Source organism: Lucilia sericata, unplaced genomic scaffold, assembly GCF_015586225.1.
Source record: "Lucilia sericata isolate MDLA Ls3-8-SP2 unplaced genomic scaffold, ASM1558622v1 Contig000422F_arrow, whole genome shotgun sequence".
NCBI classification, from domain to species: Eukaryota; Metazoa; Arthropoda; class Insecta; order Diptera; family Calliphoridae; genus Lucilia; species Lucilia sericata.
This window is the reverse complement of record NW_023994439.1, coordinates 63,214-85,765: the sequence shown is the minus strand read 5'-3', so window position 1 is coordinate 85,765 and position 22,552 is coordinate 63,214. Positions and strand designations below refer to the sequence as shown.

Here is a 22,552-nt window from a genome sequence, read left to right as displayed (position 1 = left end):
TTTAATTTGTTTTTGTACTTTGTATTATTTATTTATTTTGTAAGAAAAAGTTTCTCTGAGTGTATATTTAATAGGGTGACGCTAAGTAAAAAGTAATAAATAACTTGAAAATTTTGTAAAATTTAAATTTTGTTTAATAATTTTTATCAAAATGATATTTTTTTTTAGAAATTTTATAACAAGACAAAATTTTTTGTCAAGACATAATTTTCTCTATGTCAAGACAACCTTTTCTTTAGATATTTTATGTCACGTCAAAATTGTCTATACAAATTGTATGTCAAGACAGAATTTTCAGAATTTAGAAATTTTATGTCAAGACAAAATTTCCTATAGAAATCTTTTGTCAAGACTTAGTTTTATATTGAAATTGTATATCAAAGCAAAATTTTCTTTAGAAATTTTATATCGAGACAAGACAACATTTTCTATATACATTTTATATCAATTTTCAATAAAATGTTTTGTCAAGATACAATTTGTTATGTCAAGACATAATTTTCTACATTTTATGTCAGAACTAAATTTTATATAGAAAATTTATGTCAAGACAATATTTTGAATACAAATTTTATGGCAAAACAAAATTGTGTATAGATAATTTATGTCAAGATATAATTTTCTATAGAAATCTTAGGTCTAAGCAACATTTATGTCAAGACAGAGAAAAACAATGTTATAATAAATTTCTGTTATACATACATATATATCAAAATAATTATTTTTCCTTTAAACTAAATGCCCCCCTAATCGCCAATTCTATTTGTGCATTTTACAATTATTTTGCACTTGCTTATTTAAACAGCAACAATGTAAATAAAAACATGACATTTTACACTTACATTCATGCCCAAATACATTGTTGTAACTGTAAAATGACGGGAGAGAGAGAGAGAGTGGAATAATACAACAATGTATGATAATGAACAATTTTAGTACAAATAAGGAAATATAGTGAAACGTTAATTAATTGAAATGTTTTTAAAATAATTTCAAATTCTTTTTTAGTATTGTGTACATTTTTTTTTCTACGTACATATTGTAAAAAAACCTGACTTAAGTCGTATTAAAACTTTCTGTGTATTAGATTAGAGAGAACAAATAAATAATTTAAATGAATAGATTTCATTAAAAGAGGGAAGAGAATAGCTACTAAAGCCGGTCATTTACAATTTAATGTTAAGTTTAAGTATGAAATAGAAATTTTATGTCAAAATTCATTTTTTAAAGAATTCTATAATTCTATATATTCTATAAGACAAAATTTTCTACTTTTATAATTTTTAGCATTATTTTATGTTAAAGCAAAAGTTTATGTCAAAACATTTTTAGTGGAGACAATTTTTCTACGGAATTTGTCAACAAAGGATTTTTTATAAAAGTTTATGTCAAGACAAAATATTTTATAAAGATTATATCAAGACAAATACTGTTTAGAAATATTTGATGAAGATAATATCTTCTATAGAAATTTTATGTCAAGATAAGAAAATAAATTATATGGCAAGATAACGTGTTTCTAGAATTTAAATGTCAATACAATATTGGTAAAACTTTTACAAAATCTAATCAATGTTGGCGCGACATATTTAATTAACGTGTTATATTTTTAGAAAAAAAAAAAAAAAAACAATAATAAAGCAAAAAAATAAAAACGAAAACAAGAGCCACCAAACTAGTACCTCAACTCATTCATAGTAAAAATCAAGCTCTATGATTTTTTTTCTGGTTTATGAATGAAAAATTGTATGACGGTGATGACAGAGTGTAAATAGTACTTTTTTATTTCAAAACATAGTAAATAATAAATAGCAAGTTACATACAAAAAAAAAAAAAAAAAAATATACTCAAAATAATTACTCTACATCCAAAACATAAGCAATGTTTTTTTTTTTCAAAGGTGTAAATTACAGAAAAAAGAGAAAGAGAACTATTTAACTGATTGATTGATGTATAGATTGATGGTTTGAAAGCGTAGTATTGTGACAGACAACTGCATTAAATTACAAAGAAAGAAAATGACTGTCTAAAAATAACTTTAGTTCCTTTTAGAAAGTTAATGTACGTAGAGAGGAGAGATGTATTAAATTTGCAGTAAATATAGTAATAAATTTTTATTTTGTATTCATTTAACAGCCCCACAAATACCACAAAGTTGTATGTTGTTATGATATCTATCTATCTGTCTATCAGTTGTTTTTTATATATTTGCGGTTGTTATTTATGTGTCATAAAAATGCAACACTGTTTTTAAAAGAGAAAATTTACACACACACGCATTTAGTATTTTTATTTTGTTTACATTTTGCAAATGTAAACATGTATATATCACTCAATGCATTCGAATGCCACCCACACCCCATCATATGTTTTTCTTTTTTTTCGCTTGTTCTCTTTTCCTAGCTATTGATTTTTTTAGTTTGATTCGAATTTGATTTTGTAATTTGATATTTTTTTTTAATTTCTAATAGATTTTTTTTCTCAATTTTGTTGTTGCTTTAAAATTAAGAAAATATAATTTTTAGATGTTTTAGTTCATTTTTTTTTTGACAAAAATTTTCCTTAAAAATGTGTCTTGACATACAATTTTATATGTGATATAATATTGTTATAGAACATTTTGTCTTGATATGATGTTGTTAAAAAATTTTTTCTTGATATTAAATTTCTATAGAAAATTTTGTATTGTCATTAAATTTCCCTAGAAAATTTGTCTTACCTTAAATGTCTACAAAAAATTTTGTCTTGACATAAATTTAAAAAAAAAATAACGGCAATAAGTTTTTTTTTAATTTAGTTGTTTTGACATAAAATTTCTATTAAAGATTTTGTGTTGACATGAAATTGTTAAACAAAATTTGTCATGTCAATAAATTTTTTTAGAAAAATTTGTATTGATATGAAATATGTAAAGAAAATTTGTCTTGACATTAAATTTATATAGAAAATTCTGTTTTGACATAACATTTCCATAGAAAATTTTGTCTTGATAAAAAACTTGAAAAAAAGTTGTCATGGCATTAACTCTTTAGAAATGTTGTCTTGACATTAGATTTCTTTAAAAAATTTTTCATTGACATTAAATTTCTATAGAAAATTTTGTTTTGACATTAAAATTCTATAGAAAATTTTGTGTAGACAAAAAAACTCTTAAAAAAAGATGTCATGACATTACCTTTTTAGAAAATGTTGTCTTGGCATAAAGTTGTTAAAAAAATTATCTTGGTATTAAATTTCTATAGAAAATTGTATTGTCATTGAATTTCCATAGAAAATTTGTCTTGACTTAAATGTTTACAAAAAAATGTTGTCTTGAAATAAATTTGAAAAAAATTTTAACGGCAATAATTTTTTTTTTTTAAATTTAGTTGTTTTTACATAAAATTTCTATTATAGATTTTGTGTTGACATGAAATTGTTAAAAAAATTTGTCATGTTATTAAATTTCTTTAGAAAAATTTGTATTGATATAAAATTTGTTTTGACATTAAATTTCTGTGGAAAATTTTGTCTTGACATTAAATTTCTTTAAAAAATTTTGTCTTGACATTAAATGTCTATAGAAAATTTTGTCTTGATATTAAATTTATATAGAAAATTTTGTTTTGACACTAAATTTCTATAGAAAATTTTGTCTTGACAAAAAACTCTTCAAAAAAAGATGTCATGTCATTAACTTTTTAGAAAATTTTGCCCTGACATACATACATTTCTTTAGAAAAATATATCTTATACATATTTTTTTGGCTGAAATTTAGACATTGCTTTGACAGACAATTTTGCTTTTATAAAGTTTTGTCTTGACATAAAATTTCCGTAGAAATTGTGTTGGCATAGAGTTCCTACAGAAAATTTAACTGTCCAAAAAAAATATTATGTTAATTTTTTTTTACAATTTTTCTTTAAAGACATTTTATGATAAAGTAAAATTTCTATAAAAATTTTAGAAAATTATTTCTTGACATAAAATTTCTTTAAAGAATGTGTTGATATTATATTTCAATGATATAAAATTTCTATAAACAATTTTATTGTAAATTAAAATTTCTATAAAAAATTTTGTCATGACAAAAAATGTGTTTTTAAGAAAACTTTTGAATGCATTTTTTGAAAAAGTGGTAGCGAAGTTTTTGAAACTAAAGTTAGTAAAATATAATCCATCTTGAAATTTTTAAGTAATTAATTTTGTTAAAATAAAAAAAATTAACGTAATTAATAAAAAATTAAATTTTAAACAGAAATTAACTAATTCAAGAATTCTTTACAAATGATAATTGTGTGTAAAAATACATATATAATAAACCTTTTGTTACATATGTGACTGCTGTACTACAATTTAGGGCGCATGACCGAAATTATGGTAACAGAAAAAAAACGGGCGTATAATATGTATACATTATAAATTTTTTGGGGTTATTGTGCGAACCTTAATAACCGGGACAAGCTCTATACTATGTACTTTCGTATTTAGAATATATAGACACAGACATTCGAACATACAAAAATTAATGAGAACACAGAAGAGTGCAGAAAGGAAAATGTGGAAACAAAACAAAATTGTAAATTATATACACAACCAGCCCTGCAATTGGGGGATAACTGTTTCGGTTTTCAGCAATAAATTTGAGTCAATCAATTTGTTAGACATTTAGGGAACTCACTGAAATAACGATTGATTACCCGATAGATTATTTGGGGACATTAATGTGATTTTTGATTTTGGATTGATTAGAAGAGACACTAAAGTGATGAATGACTCCAAGTTTATTGGCCGAAAAGTAAGTTGTAAATTGTACTCAACGTAGTTTTCGATATTTGAAGTCAAATACTGTACTGTATTATCGATGTATTGACCCCTTTTTAAACCGCCGGAAAATGTACTACAGATGTGTGTTTTGTTTTTGTGGAATTAAAGAATAGTGAAAAACTACTACCACCTACCAGGAGTAAACAGAATAAAAAGAACAAAGAAAAATAAAATAGTTATAGTAAATATAATTCGAGTATATAATACTACATATGATGGTTCATATAACTATGAAAATGCCAAAGAGTAGGAGGTTAAGGATGACGGTGGCGCCAGTACGGCAAGTGTGTTTTGACTTATCATATGTTCGGGAAAAACAGAATAGACAGTGGAGCAAAATTACAAATTTTCTTAAGACATTTTAAATCACAACACACAAATTTCTAAAGAAATTTTATGTCAAGACAAAAATTTTTACAAAGAAATTTTATGTCAAGACAAAAATTTTTATAAAGAAATTTTATGTTAAGACAAAAAAATTTCTAAAGAAATTTTAAGACAAAAAATTTTCTAAAGAAATTTTATGTCAAGGCAAAAAGTTTTGTAAAGAAAAATTTATGTCAAGACAAAAAAATTTCTAAAGAAATTTTATGGCAAGACAAAAAATTCTGTAAAGAAATTGTATGTCAAGATAAAAAATTTTCTAAAGAAATTGTATGTCAAGACCAAAAATTTTCTTAAGAATTTTTATGTCAAGATAAAAAATTTTCCAAAAAAATTTTATGTGAAGACAAAAAATGTTTTAAAGAAATTTTATGTTAAGACTTTTATTTTTGAAAATTAAGGTCAAAGGTCAAATTTATCTTAATGAAAAAGAAGATAGTATAAGAATATAAATAGCTCCACTGTTAAATAACATAATTTCAAGTGGGTGCTGGTGGGTGGTTTTTGGTAAATTTCGTTGGTGATATTGAAAATAAAACAAACAACAATCAGAGTGTTCCAAAGAGGGTAGTTTTTCTGCTAGCATGTTTTTTTTTTTCTTTTTTTTGTATGCCCTCGATGTACGGGAAAACTGGAAAATGGATCGATATTTAAAATGACTATAGAAGAAAAGAAAGAAAATATTATACACCATTCCAAGTGTTCGCGTATGTTTCAATATCCCTTGTTTTTTTTAACAATTACAACAGTTTCCAAAATAACAGGCGCCGTTTTCGATAAGCTGTTACATTTACATAAATAATACTAGGAGTAATGGGAGTATATTTTTTCCAATTCTATGGTTTATTCTTGTAAAATAAAATAAAAAAGCCTTAGAAAAAAAATTCCACATTTCATATAGGTTAAATAGTTTGCTAAAATTTCTGTAAACCTACACCAATATTTCAATAGTTATCATACGAAAAAATATGATAAAATTAAATATATCTTAAACCTAAGACAAAACTTTTAATTTATTTATTTAAGAAAACTCAAAACTCAACAATTTTATCTTAAGTAAAACTAGTTTAAATTTTCATCTATTTTACCTTAATAAATGAATAGAAGGTCATTAACCTTTTAGTGTATATATTTATTTTCTCAAACACTCAAAACCGACAACTAGTACATCGTATGTATATAAGCTACTAGCAGCAATAAGAAAATCTTTTGGAAAGAAATATTTGGGTCGAGTAGGTGGGAATGGGTCTGAATATTTATAATATAGTTAAAGACTTGTATACCGTTTAAAAATGCACTTCATACACTTTTGCAACGTCACCATAAGTCAGGCAAGGCTGTCGGTCTGTCGTTCGTTCGGTCTTTGAGTGATGGGTGCGGCATCAGCAAATTTATTTTATTTCCTTAATAGTAGAGAGTAGAGTAATAGTTGTAGTAGTTACAAATAATATTCCATCCTTAATTGTTTTAGAAAGAGAGACCATGAATATTTACTTTTGTTTTTGTAGTATTTTGTGTAAAAAAAAACGACCTGATTTTACATGTTATAGTAGTAAACAATTTTATTTAATATTTAAGGCGGCATTTACAAATTTTAAGCTCTTATTTTTTTTTTTTTTTTGCTATTTTACCACATGATAGATCAGGTGTTTATATCAGAATTTTAAATTTACTGCCATTTTTGTCTTCACAAAATGTCTAGGAAAATTTTCAACATTTTTGTCTTGACATAAAATTTCTTTAGAAAATTTTTTGTCTTGACATAAAATTTCTTTAGAAAATTTTTTGTCTTGACATAAAATTTCTTTAGAAAATTTTTTGTCTTGACATAAAATTTCTTTAGAAAATTTTTTGTCTTGTCGTAAAATTTCTATAGAAAATTTTTTGTCTTGACATAAAATTTCTTTAGAAAATTTTTTTATCTTGACATAAAATTTCTTTAGAAAATTTTTTGTCTTGACATAAAATTTCTTTAGAAAATTTTTTGTCTTGACATAAAATTTCTTTAGAAAATTTTTTATCTTGACATAAAATTTCTTTAGAAAATTTTTTATCTTGACATAAAATTTCTTTAGAAAATTTTTTGTCTTGACATAAAATTTCTTTAGAAAATTTTTTGTCTTGACATACAATTTCTTTAGAAAATTATTTGTCTTGACATAACATTTCTTTAGAAATTTTTTTCCTGACATAAAATTTCTTCAGAGAATTTTTTGTCTTGACATAAAATTTCTTTAGAACATTTTTGATATTGACATAAAATTTCTTTAGAACATTTTTGATATTGACATAAAATTTCTTTAGAAAATTTTTTGTATTGACATAAAATATCTTTAGAAAATTTTTGACATTGACATAAAATTTCTTTAGAAAATGTTTTGTCTTGACATAAAATTTCTTTAGAAAATGTTTTGTCTTGACATAAAATTTCTTTAGAAAATTGTTGCAGACATTTCTTTAGAAATATTTTTGTCTTGACAGGAAAATTTCATTAGAAAATTGTTTATCTTGACATAAAAATTTGTACAATATAAAACTCCTTTAAAATTGGTTTGTATTGAAATAATTTTTAGTTTATAAAAATTTAACACTAAAAAACGAAATATGTATAAATAAACAGCAAACTAAATAATAATTAAAAAGCCTTCAGACATCAGAGTTTAAACATTAATATGATTAAAAATCTTTAGGTAATTTCGACCTACGACAATATTGTTTACACACAAAAATCAACAAAAGCTTGAAATGAAACATGCAGCACATGATAAAAGGCGGTTGGATCAGTTTTTCAGATGCAGTATTTTCAAAAACATTAAGCATTGAAAAGAAACGTATAAGCTCACACATGTCTGAAGCAACTTGGGAATAGTATATCATATTTTGTTTAAACTTTTTTTTTATTTTTAACTTTGTGTCCTTCAATGTGTGTTCTTGTATAAGTTTTTAAGTTACTGACAAAGATTGTAGCAAAGTATAAATGAAAAAGAGAACAAAAATACTTGAAATATTTACCTACATATATACACACATACATACATGTTGCAGCAAAATTATGAATAAAAATTCAAGTACCTCGTCTACACTTTATAAATGCGTGACGTAGTATACGAAGTCGTAGTAGTAGCAACAACCAGCGGCTGAATATTGCATAAATATTTTTATATGTGTATGAATAACCATATGATTTAGCACAGATTTTAATTCATAAACAATTATCAAGGACTAATAAATCTGATAATATTCATTTAAGAGTTTTCCGGCAACATCAAGGACTTGTATTTTATAATTTTCTTTTATTGCCGCCACAAACTTCTAAATAAATATTAACTTCTTAACACACAAATCGTGTGAGTATTGTTAAACTACATATATTTAATTAATTTGTCAACACACTTACCTTACTCAATTTTTCACCTTCATGACGTGGTAGTAATAAACGTAAATTTTGAAAACCGGCATTAATACTTTGCATACGTCTCCGTTCGTTACTGTTAGCGATTTCACGTCGCATACGTTTTTCATTTTCAATTGTGGTCTTGTTAATGGGCGGTGGCGGTGGCAGTGTACCGCATGCTAATTTTGTACCACTCATACTATTACCTCCTCCGGTTGTCGATGACATTGAATTGCTGTTAAGACGTTGACGTGATTTAATAGTTGTGTGTGTTTCTTCGTATGCTTGACCGTCGCCCGGTATTATATAGGATTCTCCTCCAGAGTCATCTAGTTGTAATCTGAGAGTAAAAAAAAAAAACAAAATATATATTTTAAGTACATTTGAAATTAAATTGAACAAAAGGTACTATTTGTCCTAAATTAAGACTAAGATTGAAGTATAAGTTTGATCAAAGCTAAGATCAGTGTATAGACTAGGCCATTGAAAAATATATAGTCGAGATTTCGTCGATTATACACGTCGATTATATAGACTAGAGTACAGAATATATCATTGCCCAGACTATAGACTAGTTTATAGACCAGACTATTTAGGAAAATCATGTCTATAGACTGGATAAAAGATTAGACTATAATCCAAATTATGGACCAGACTATAGACTAGACTACAATTCCGATTATAAACTAGACTACACAACATACTACAGACTAGATTATACACGGGATTATAGATTACATTATACTAGACTGCAGACTATACTATAAACCTGCCTAGACTAGACTACAGACCATATTATTCACAAGACTATAGTCAAGAATATAGACAGCATTATAGACTAGACTATAGATTAGACTATAGACTAAACTGTAGACTTGACTAAACTATACACTAGACTATAGACTGCACTATAGACTAGACTTTATACTATAGACTAGACTATAGACTATACTATAGACTAGACTATAGGCTAGACTATTGACTAGACTATTGACTAGACTATTGACTAGACCATTGACTAGGCTATAAACTAGACTAAATACCAGACTATAGACCACATTATTCAAAAGACTATAGACCAGAATAGAGACTATTTATTTATTTGGTGCAGCAACCAAAAAATTAACAGAACATATTATTCACAAGACTATAGTAAAGACTATCGTCAAGAATATAGACAGCATTATAGACTAGACTATAGATTAGACTATAGACTAAACTGTAGACTTGACTAAACTATACACTAGACTATAGACTGCACTATAGACTAGACTTTATACTATAGACTAGAATTTATACTATAGACTAGACTATAGACTAGACTAGACTATAGGCTAGACTATTGACTAGACTAAAGACTAGGCTATAGACTAGACTAAATACCAGACTATAGACCACATTATTCAAAAGACTATAGACCAGAATAGAGACTATTTATTTATTTGGTGCAGCAACCAAAAAATTAAGTATTAAAATTATTATTTAACATAATTCTAGATAAAACTTCCCCAGTACTAGAAAAAAATTTAAACGATATCCAGTTCCTACTAAATTCATTTATAAAACCTTAAAAAAATTATTAAAAATTGATACAATTTCGCTATAAATAGCTATGCCATTCAAATCAATTTACAATGTAACTTTTATTATTTGTTGCAATTTATTACAGTGATTATCTGCGGTGTCTGCATCTGACTGTTGTTGTTGCTTATTGTTGGCTTAAAAAAGTTGCAAAACTACATTCCTTTTTAATAAAGAACCAAACATTATTTTTTCGATTCGTGTGAACTGCTCGACGACTATGTAAAACCACATATTTTCTATTTGTTTTGTAGCATTATTCTGTTTGTACACACATACATACATTGTGGTGGTGCTGAGTTAGATGAAGAGGAATTTGATTGCATGATAGAAACAAAAAAATAAAGATTTCTAATGCAGTTGCAAAGCGAAGTTGGTCTTTCTCTCTATTTCTCTCGAAGCAGACATCAATTTACAATGTTTATTTTTAGATCATTCGAAATTTTTGCGGAAAGGTCGTTTAGTAGTTTTGTTTTTGCCAGGTATACTTTTTACTGCTTTTTGATGTTTAATCTATCTATATATTTAAAAAAAATCTGGTAACACTCACAAACATTCTTAAAATATACTATGTTGCAGCAGTGTTGTGCAATAAAAAGTTTATATACAATCATGTTTGTTTTCCGAATATCTTGTGTATACCTATTCTTGTTATATTTTCCTTTTAAAGCTCTCATTTTAATACATTGTTACAGTTTATGGCGAATTGATTTCTTGTAAAATATTCGCCTTAAAATTGCCCACACACAATAAAGCAAATTCCAAGGCAACAAAGCTAAAGCAGGCAAGAGAAAACAGCATCATTCATCACCAAACATATGTACTACTCGACTAATCCAACGTCATCATTAATAATGAACCAAAATTTCAGAAACCCCACTAGCCTGGTGCTAATGCTGCTGCAGTCAAACAATCATGCAACCAACCGAAAGACCAACCAGCTTTATAAGCAAACACAACATAAAGCAGCTGACATATAATAACAATTTGTATGTGTACAAACAACATGAAAAACACTGTCAGTCAGTGTATGTATGTGTGTGTGCAACATATTAAAAGGTGAATGAAACTGCATTCCATTCCAATGAAAATTCCATTGCATTCTAGCACAAATATTTTTTTCTGTTTACATTTGGTTGTTTGGCTGTTTATATTTGTTTTTCTTACTTCCATCCGTACCTACTAATAGCAGAAGCATGATTCTTCTTATGTTTGCGGCTGTTGGCAAGTTTTGAGTATATTTTATTGTTGTTCTTCCATATTTTCCATCTAGTTGTTGGAGTTTATATCTGAGCTTCCTTACAGAAATAAATACATATGTATTAAAAATTGTTGTATTTAGTTTTATTTTATTTTAGATTTCGAAGATTATAATTGGAACCTAAGCGGAACTAGAAAGGTAACAAAACAAAAGCAAGAGGTTTCTTTATAAGAATGTACAAGGTAATCACAGTTTTTACTTGCCGATTTTACATGGTCTTAAGAAAAAGAAAAGAGTTCTAGTTCAGTTTTAGTTCGCTTCTAATTTAGTTCTAGTTCAGTACTAGTTTAGTTCTAGTTCAGTTCAAGTTCAGTTCTAGTTCAGTTCTAGTTCAGTTCTAGTTCAGTTCTAGTTCAGTTCTAGTTCAGTTCTAGTTCAGTTCTAGTTCAGTTCTAGTTCAGTTCTAGTTCAGTTCTAGTTCAGTTCTAGTTCAGTTCTAGTTCAGTTCTAGTTCAGTTCTAGTTTACTTCTAGTTCACTTCTAGTTCAGTTCTAGTTCAGTTCAGTTCTAGTTCAGTTCTAGTTCAGTTCTAGTTCAATTCTAGTTCAGTTCTAGTTCAGTTCTAGTTCAGTTCTAGTTCAGTTTCTAGTTCAGTTCTAGTTCAGTTCTAGTTCAGTTCTAGTTCAGTTCTAGTTCAGTTCTAGTTCAGTTCTAGTTCAGTTCTAGTTCAGTTCTAGTTCAGTTCTAGTTCAGTTCTAGTTCAATTCTAGTTCAGTTCTAGTTCAGTTCTAGTTCAGTTCTAGTTCAGTTCTAGTTCAGTTCTAGTTCAGTTCTAGTTCAGTTCTAGTTCAGTTCTAGTTCAGTTCTAGTTCAGTTCTATTTCAGTTCTAGTTCAGTTCTAGTTCAGTTCTAGTTCAGTTCTAGTTCAGTTCTAGTTCAGTTCTAGTTCAGTTCTAGTTTAGTTCTAGTTCAGTTCTAGTTCAGTTCTATTTCAGTTCAAGTTCAGTTCAAGTTCAGTTCTAGTTCAGTTCTAGTTCAGTTCTAGTTCAGTTCTAGTTCAGTTCTAGTTCAGTTCTAGTTCAGTTCTAGTTCAGTTCTAGTTCAGTTCTAGTTCAGTTCTAGTTCAGTTCTAGTTCAGTTCTAGTTCAGTTCTAGTTCAGTTCTAGTTCAGTTCTAGTTCAGTTCTAGTTCAGTTCTAGTTCAGTTCTAGTTCAGTTCTAGTTCAGTTCTAGTTCAGTTCTAGTTCAGTTCTAGTTCAGTTCTAGTTCAGTTCTAGTTCAGTTCTAGTTCAGTTCTAGTTCAGTTCTAGTTCAGTTCTAGTTCAGTTCTAGTTCAGTTCTAGTTCAGTTCTAGTTCAGTTCTAGTTCAGTTCTAGTTCAGTTCTAGTTCAGTTCTAGTTCAGTTCTAGTTCAGTTGTAGTTCAGTTCTAGTTCAGTTCAGTTCTAGTACAGTTCTAGTTCAGTTGTATTTTAATTCTAGTTCAGTTCTAGATCTTGTTCAGTTCTAACTCTTGTTCAGTCCTAAATCATTTGAATTTCAATTCTAAATTACTTAAAACTTCTGTTCAGTGAGGTCCTTGGATATCATTCAGTATAACTTGTACTTTTTATAGCCACTTTTACAATTACCAATTGTTGTCCCCATTAAGTAATTATATTTACAACAACATTACAAACTTCTACATTAAAACAAGAGAAAAAAAAAATAAAAAACAAAAACACAATTACAATTGCAATTTACCGGGCAAACGTCATTTCTCTTGAATAAAACACTAAATAGGTCAAGAAACCCCGGGAAAAATCAATGCTGATGACGTCAAATATGACCTAATACTCTAGATATTTATTTAAAATAAAAAGGATAAAAAACGAATAATGTATTTTTAAACATTTTCCACTCAATATATACTCTGACAACCACATTTTTTTTACATATTATAGATATGTACATATATTATATCCTTAATGCTAACTAACCAACCAACATACTATTGGAAATTATAATAAAACAACACAAAGTTGTCTTTTGCAACCTTCACCTACTGCTGACAATTACTGCTGCATATTTGCATGGAGAACTGGGTTGACAAAATTGAAAATGTTTAGTAAAGGATTAACAAATTTTATTCTACATTTATTTAAAAAATTTTATAAATTCAGCTGTAGTTTTAACTTAACAACGCCAATAAATTGGCATAAAAAAAATAGCCCTAAAAAGAGTCTCTTTTTAGGGCTATTTTTCAGATCATATAAAAATGTTCCAATTATTTGTTATTTTTTTAAACAGCTGAATAGGTTTGTTTTGATTTAGACTAACCTCAACAACAAACAAAAAACATATGATTAGAGAGAGAGGGCGCCAATTTTATAAAAAATAAATAAAACAAAATATCTCCACCCTACATCCCCTTCCCAACCAATAACCCTTCTCAATTGTAATAAACATCAACACAACTATGCAGGCATGTTTTTTCTAAATTTATTACAGTGTTAGTGTCATTTATTTTTATATTTTGCATGAGATAACTGTTAATATTGTATTGTGAGAAAGAATGATGAACAAAGGAGGTAGGAGGAGGCGGATGTCTGTGTAATACTAAAGAATTTAAATAAAAGGAGAACAAAAAGTGTTTGCAACGATTATACACATGTAGTGGAGAAGAGTGTTAGTAGGGTGTTTTCTTTCACATCATGTGTGTGCTAAAAGTTGGCGCCATATAAAAATAAGTTTTAAATATAAAACACAACAAAAACAAGACATTATGTAATAGTTTGCGTAATAATTAAACACATGTAAATGTAATGGCTGCAAAAAAAATAATAACAAAAAGTAGTAGGGAGGAATATAGTTTTGAAATTTAATTTAATTAGTAATACCTACGTAGCTATTTAAATTTAATAAATTAAAAGAAAGTTTAAATCATGTTATTGTCTTTTCAAACCTACCTCAAACCAAATCCCACAAACATTGCAATAACCTCAAATATAAAATTCAATCAATAACAGAAAAGAGAACATGGAATTAATAAAAAAAACAGTACGGCTATGCAGAATATTGTATACCCTTCACTGTGGTAAGTGTAATTGAAATTACATATTTCTAAAAATTTATTTTTTCAATCAGTCAATATATCTATCTATCTATCTATCTATCTATCTATCTATCTATCTATCTATCTATCTACCTATCTATCTATCTATCTATCTATCTATCTATCTATCTATCTATCTATATCTATCTATCTATCTATCTATCTATCTATCTATCTATCTATCTATCTATCTATCTATCTATCTATCTATCTATCTATCTATCTATCTATCTATCTATCTATCTATCTATCTATCTATCTATATATATATATCTATATCTATCTATCTATCTATCTATCTATCTATCTATCTATCTATCTATCTATCTATCTATCTATCTATCTGTCTATCTATCTATCTATCCATCTATCTACCTATATACCTATCTATCTATCTATCTATCTATCTATCTATCTATCTATCTATCTATCTATCTATCTATCTATCTATCTATCTATCTATCTATCTATCTATCTATCTATCTATCTATCTATCTATCTATCTATCTATCTATCTATCTATCTATCTATCTATCTATCTATCTATCTATCTATCTATCTATCATCTATCTACTATCTATCTATCTACTACATATCTAACTCTATCTATCTATCTATCTATCTATCTATCTATCTATCTATCTATCTATCTATCTATCTATCTATCTATCTATCTATCTATCTATCTATCTATCTATCTATCTATCTATCTATCTATCTATCTATCTATCTATCTATCTATCTATCTATCTATCTATCTATCTATCTATCTATCTATCTATCTATCTATCTATCTATCTATCTATCTATCTATCTATCTATCTATCTATCTATCTATCTATCTATCTATCTATCTATCTTTCTATCTATCCATCTATCTATCTATCTACATTCGCATTGTAATACCTATAAAAGTTATAATTAAAACTAAATAGGTACATACATATTTTTCTTCCAGCCTTCAACGAAAAACACACTTACAGTACCCAAAATATTAAAAAAAAACTTAATTTTTTCTCAAATATCTACAAGGTAAATAATACGTAATGGTAGATTTTCATTGAATAAAATTTTTCATTTGCCAGCCAGCACAGATTGTAAAACAACTACATACAACAAAATCTAAGCAAAAAAAAAAAACAAAAACAATCTGAAATTAAATGTACAGCCACCAGGCAAACAGCCAGTCAACCAAGTCAACCGGCTAAAGAAAAAAATTTAAATGGCAAAATGAAAAAAAAAACAAACAAAAAAAACTTAACTAGTCTTTGTCGTTGTCGTCAGTCTGTACGCCAGACAATAAGCTCCACTTTAAGTGCATTACACTGTCGCTGTCATTCAATATTGTTAAATAAAAAAAATACAGCAATAATAAAAACAAACAACAGCAACGACAATGACGCTCTTTTTTGTTTTGCAAAATATCTACACATTTGCAAAATAAATTCGCCTTATTTCCATATGTGTAAAATTTGCCGTGGTAAAAAATATTGTTGCCATAATTTGGTTTTGGCTGCTGTTGTTCTCTTTTAGTATGTAAACAACATAATCAAAAAGAAACTACTCTCTAGTACTCTATGTTAAATGGAAAGTTAACGACGCCAACGTTGTTTCTCTTAATATAAAACACTGTGGGGAAACGGAAATGCCAATAGTTAAAAATACAACAACAACATAGCAACCAGTATTTCAAAGTTCGCAACCAGTGTTGCCAACTTAGTGCTTTTAGCACTATTTGCGGTGCCTTTTGGTGTGCCAAACGCGGAAAATTTTGCTCATGGTGCCTTTTTTCAAAAAGGCACTACAGTGGTGCTTTCTAATTTTATGACAGTGCATTTAGTGCTTTTTATACCCACCATCAAAAAAGATGAGTGGGGTATATTGATTTTGTCACTCCGTTTGTAACACATCGAAATATTGGTCGTAGACCCACAAAAGTATATATATTTTGGGTCCTTATTAAATTCTAAGCCGATCTAATAAATAAGTCTTATATGCGTCAAAATCTCTGTACCAAATTTTATGGGAATCGGTCCAAAATTGACCCTACCCCCCATACGAGTATAGCGATGAAATTCAACATAAGTAAGTTTTATATAAGCCAAAATCTCTACTAAATTTTATAGCAATAGGTCTATAATTGAGCCTACCCCCATATAAGGTCTCCTTCAGAAAATGATTTAAACGGTCATTACTGACTTAAAAAATACGAGTATAGCGATGAAATTCGGCATAAATAAGTTTTATATAAGGCAAAATGTCTCTACCAAATTTTATGGGAATTGGTCCATAACTGACCTTACCCCCAAATAAGGTCTCCCTATGAGTGCAGCGTTGAAATTCAACATAAGTAACTTTTATATGCATCAAAATTTCTCTACCAAATGACATTAATACTCATTACCGACTTAAAAATATTCGACATAAATATGTTTTATATAAGCCAAAATCTCTCTAGCAAATTTTACGGCAATCGGTCCATAATTGACCCTACCCCCACATATGGTCACCTTCAAAAATTGATTTTAACGCTCTTTACTGACTTAAAAATACGAGTATAGCGGAGAAATTCGAAATAAACAACTTTTATACAAACGTAATCTTCCTACCGAATTTAATTCGGATTTTTCGGTAACCTACCCTACTCCCTATTAAGGTCCCCTTAAAAATATGAGTACAGCGATGAAAATTGACAAAAAATAAGTTTTATACAATTTTTTTACACAATTGAACCTATCCCTAATATATAAAGCCTCCATGATTACTTCATCGTTGTACTCGCAATAAAAAGATTTTTATTATAATTCTTTATTCCGAATTTTATGACGATATAACTGACCAACAAAACAAAATCTATGTACAAAATTTTATGGGTATCGATATATAAACTTAAAAATAATATATATAGATTTTGCAAAAAAAATATATTTCACACAATTTTACAATTTGGGTGTGGTTACATCGGTTCGCCAGTTGGTAGTGTGCCTGTCAGTTTGAATGTTTGATGACATTTTACTATTTTTAAAATAACTTTTAAACAAATCAAGGAATTTGAAAATTTCTCATCTTATTTATCTAATATTCGTCAAACATTAGTTTTAGTTCTTACGTTACTAAAAATCTAACTCACACAGATGAAAGACTTTAGTATGACGCATGTTTTGTTTTGTAGTCAATGTTCTAAAAAACGAATTTTGGAGTCTTGTAGGAAATGAGCGAAATAATGTGCAATTTTTATTAAAATAAACAATATTTGACTTAAAAACGTTAGTGCTTTTTTACCCATTTTCAGTTAGAAAATTACGCTTTTTTACCCCTTTTTAATTTTTTTGCGCGCGTTTTGCTTGACCAATGTTGGCAACACTGTTCGCAACCATATTTTTTTTTCTTCTACTTCTTCCTCTTTGTAGTGATTTCCATTGTTGTTGTGTTCTGTTCATATATATTTCTTAAAACGCAATAAAAACACATGGGATTTTAGCGAAACAAGTGGAATTGAAGAATAAAACATTGCAAAAATAGAGAAACTGAGCAGCTGTTATTATTTGTTTTGTTCACACAAGTGTATGTGTGTTTGTTTATAAATTGTAGAGCTGGCAATTTTTTTGTTGTTATTTTAAAGAGAATTTTTATTTGATTTTGCATTGAACTATTAACGAAAATTATGAAAATTGCAACCCGATTAGAATTGGAACCACAACCACAATAACGAAGAAAAAAATTAGCTTGTATCGTGGCTAGACTCTAGACTATATTTTGAACTATAAACTGGACTAGTCTATAATGTGGACTGGTCTATGGTCTTGACATACTAGTTTATAGTTTGAACTTATGTATAGAGTATTGTCTGGACTAAAGTCTAGTGTATACTTTATTGTAGTCTATAATCTGCACTATAATCTAGTCTATAGTGTTGCCTATAGTCTTGTCCATAGTTTGGACTATAGTCAGTCTAGTCTATAGTAAAGAATATGGTATGTTCTATAGTCTGGGCTATAGTATATATTGTGGTCTGTAGTCTAGACTATAATCTGCACTACAGTCTAGTCTATAGCGTTATTTGTAGTTTAGTCCATAGTTTGGATTATTGTCTGGTCTAAATTCTAGTCTATAGTCTAGACTATGTTTTGGGCCATATGTATGTACATACGGACTAATACTGACTACTGACAGGTACTTGATGGTGGTTTGAATATCATTAAATATCATTCTTTGATATCCTGCAATACTTCCCTTCTTATGGCAGATAGTTCGGTGGGAAGAGGATTGCATTACATTTGGTGTTTATAATTTTATTTTAAATGCTAAATCCCATTTAAAAATTTAATTAAATATTTAAATATTTGAATATCCCAGACAACCAATCAAACAATCAAATCAGCTGTTTTAATAATTGTCAAAAATACTCAGAAACAGATAAAAACAAATCATATGTTATAAAATATTTTCTGATAACAAAAATAGAAAGAAGAATATTAATATAAAGAAAAGAAATCAAATTCAATTTCAATAAAGTATTATATTGTAGTATATTTATGTATGTGTGCATATATAGCGTAATAATATATGTAAATAAAATAAAATATACTCTAAAAAACTAATGAATATGAAATACTAAAATAGCTTAATTTGCTACGCAAAGGTCACTTGCGTCAGACCGGTCTGTATTTTATACAGAAAATAAAAAAACTACAAAGAAAACGAAGAAAAATTCGAACAATATGAGGAGTAGTAGAGCTCAGTAAAGTTTATTATGGAAAAAACATATGTTTTTTTTAGGTGTTAAAATGCAAAAACCATATGTTTGTTTATAAGAAAATTGTTTCAAATTCATGTATTTGTATATCATAATTTATTTAAATATATATTAGTTTTTTAAAAAGTTTTAAAAACATTTTAAAGTGTAAATGAGTGCATATTATTTTTTTTTTATAACCAAAATGTATTATATAACTTGATCCGTGTCTATTATAGAATGAAAGTTTCTAAATATACAAATCTAAGGCAATCGTTTACTAGTCTAATCTATGTAGCAAAGTAGACTTTTGCGTACAATGAAGGGAATATCTAGTCTGAACTGTAGTCTAGGGTGTGGACTATAGTGTATTCTACAGTCTTGACTATATTCTAGTCCATAGTCTGAACTTTATTCTAATACACAGCCTGGATTATATTCTAATCTATAGTCTGGACTATAGTATAGCCTATAGTCTAGTCTATAGTCTGAAGTATAGTCTAGTCTACAGTAAGGAGTATAGTCTAAACTATAGGATTGACCATAATCCAGTATGTTCTGAAGAATAGTCTAGTCTATAATCTGGACTATAGTTTGGACAATAGTCTGAACTATTTTTTGGAAGATAGTGTGGATTATAGATTGAACTACATGGACTTTAGTTTGTACTACAGTCTGGACTACAGTTTGGATTATAGACTGGAATATAAACTAGTCTAGTCTGGGCTATGGTCTGAACTATAGCTTGGACTATAGTTTGGACTACAGTCTAGACTTTAGTTTAGACTTTAGTTTGGACTACAGTCTGGACTATAGTTTGGACTACAGCTTGGATTATAGACTGAACTGTAATCTAGTCTATAGTCTGGACTATAGTTTGAACTGTAGTCTAGACTATATTGTGGAATATAGTCTAGTTTATAGTCTGTGCTTCAGTGTGTAATCTGGCCTAGAAAATCTCACTAATGATGTAAAAGATCCAAAAACTCAAGAGTTTAGTGGAAAAAAGTAATGAAAGTCAAGAATTGCATAAAGTCGACTTATACCTACCAAATCTATTTATTAAACTACATAACAACTTTTCCTAAACAAATAACTGTTTTAAGTAAAATTTATTTTAATTTCATAATAAGAAGAAATATACTGAACAACGAAAATAATAATAATACTAAAAACAATAAAAACACATGTTTACAACTTATACTGTAGGGACTTGTAAAAAGATGCAGTATTTTAATTGTAAACCATATAAGACAAAAACGTCTAAGGTTGGCAAACCGAATGACAGGCGACTGACTGGTTTTGCTGTTAGATATTTGCCGGTACAGCTGTTTCAAAATGAAAAAAACACATACACACACACACATACAAATAAAAGCAACAACTATACAATAACAAAACAACAACGCAAATCATACGGTTTCAATGAAAAGCAAAAACGAAAATAATAAATATAAACTGTTAGCAAAAACAACTGCAAAAAAAGAGAAACATGAGAATTTTAAAGTGATAAGAAAAATAGCAGCTGATTTTTTTTGAAGAAATTATGAAAGAGGAAAACACAGCTAAAAACAAATATTTAAATTTATTTAAATAAAGAAAGATAATAATTGTATTTATATTGTTAGACCAACTGTGTAAGGGTGTTTTTTTTTTAATAGGAATGTTAAGGAAATGAAACAAAAACGACAAAAACAAAATGTTTTTTTTTTCTGTCAATAAAATTTTGCGCCATACTTCTTTTACCCTTCTCCCTTTTTCTTTTGTAGGTATAAAAAAAACTAAATAAAAATCTTATCGAGCCCATATGTTTTAGCTGATTAAACAGATTTTTTTTGGGGGGGGCTTTAAAACGTATGACAAATAAAACTGACGGTAAATCATAAGAGGAAAAAACATATGGATTTGTAAAACAACAAATTGCTTAAAATAAATAAATAAACAACAAACATATGCTTTTGGTTTTATAGACAAACAAAAAGTGACTTCATTTTTCTCAAAAATAAAGAATTTAAAAAATCAATAAATTGCGTATTAAATTCCTTAGACTATACTACTGTACACTTACTGTAATTCTTCTTCCAATTCTTCGGTACTTTGATATTCAACATTTTCCAAAATCACTTCCTCCGTTTTAATAGGAACGTTCGAAGACATATTTTATTTATTATTATTATAGTTTATTTTTTTAATTAAATTACACTTCTTTCAGATTTTCAATACTTTTTTATAGAATATAAGAAAACCACGTGTTTTTTTTTAAATATTTCTGGTTTTTTAATTGGTTTTATGGTTTTGTTTATGAGTTTAAAAATAACATTTAGGTTATTAATTTTTCTGTATGTATCACTGCTATTGATTTTTTTATAAATTCTTTGCTATTTCCTTCTTTTATATTTTTTAATAAAATTTTATATTTTGTAATATTTTTTCTGTTTTGTTGTTTTTCACTTTTTCATATAAATTCTTTTTTTTTCGTCTTTTCATGAGACGTATACCAAAATGACGTTTATTTTTCGTTTTCTTTTTTTATAATTTACTCTTTGCAACACCAAAAAGTGACGCTCACTTATACACTCTCACTTGTTTACGTCTGTTTTTTTTCTTGTTATTTGCTCTGTTTTGTTTTATTTTTCTTCCAAAAACAAATGAGCTGCTGTTTTTGCCTTTTCTTTTTTCCACTTTAACAGCTGGTTATTCGCCTTGTTTGTATTTTTTCTATTTCCTTCTCTATTCTTCTTTCTTTTGTGTGTGTATATAATAGATATTTTTTCAGCTGTTTTTTTTCTTTCTTACACAATTTAGCGGCAATTTTTATTGTTTGAAAATTATTGTTTTTTTTTTATTTTTCAAATTGTTTTTTTTTATTAATTTTTCAGTTTTTTCACCAAATTTTTTTTATTTATTTGTTTTCATATTCATTTTTTATTTCTTTAAAGAATATTTTTCACTTTTTTCAGCAAATAAAAATGCAAAATAAAATTTTTATCCGCTTCCACACAACCGCCTCAAACGAAACTCAAGAACGTAATGAAAATGAAATTTCTCTTCGCCTGTTTTTCCCCTAGATTTATCTCAATTTCTCATCGTTCCAAATGGCTTATTTCGCCTGCTGTTAATAACAGCCCTGCTAAGTGTCTAACAATGTTAACTATTTTTATTATTTGCCGTACGAGGGCTGAACTGAAAATGTGGGTAAAATAATCCCATAATGACTCTTAGAATACTGAAAAACAGTGGGTAGAAAGAATTTAAATTTATATATTATATTTATATATTATTATTATTCAACACTTTTATAAAGATAAATTTCAATATGCGTATCGCTTGTAGTAGTTCAATAAGAAAATTGCATCAA

The 22,552-nt window shown here is 27.5% G+C and overlaps 1 protein-coding gene across 1 annotated transcript in view; it reads right to left on the bottom strand.

The window, feature by feature from the left end:
- LOC119604737 overlaps window positions 1-22,220 on the bottom strand; it is a 33,558-nt gene extending 11,338 nt beyond the window's left edge. Inside the window, exons 1-2 of the mRNA XM_037957542.1 lie at window positions 21,263-22,220; window positions 8,590-8,926 (exon numbers count right to left, since the gene is read on the bottom strand). Of these exons, the coding sequence (XP_037813470.1) occupies window positions 8,590-8,926; window positions 21,263-21,351 (426 nt within the window). The 5' untranslated portion in view covers window positions 21,352-22,220. The remainder of the gene's footprint in view (window positions 1-8,589; window positions 8,927-21,262) is intronic.
- Window positions 22,221-22,552: the final 332 nt, after the last annotated feature.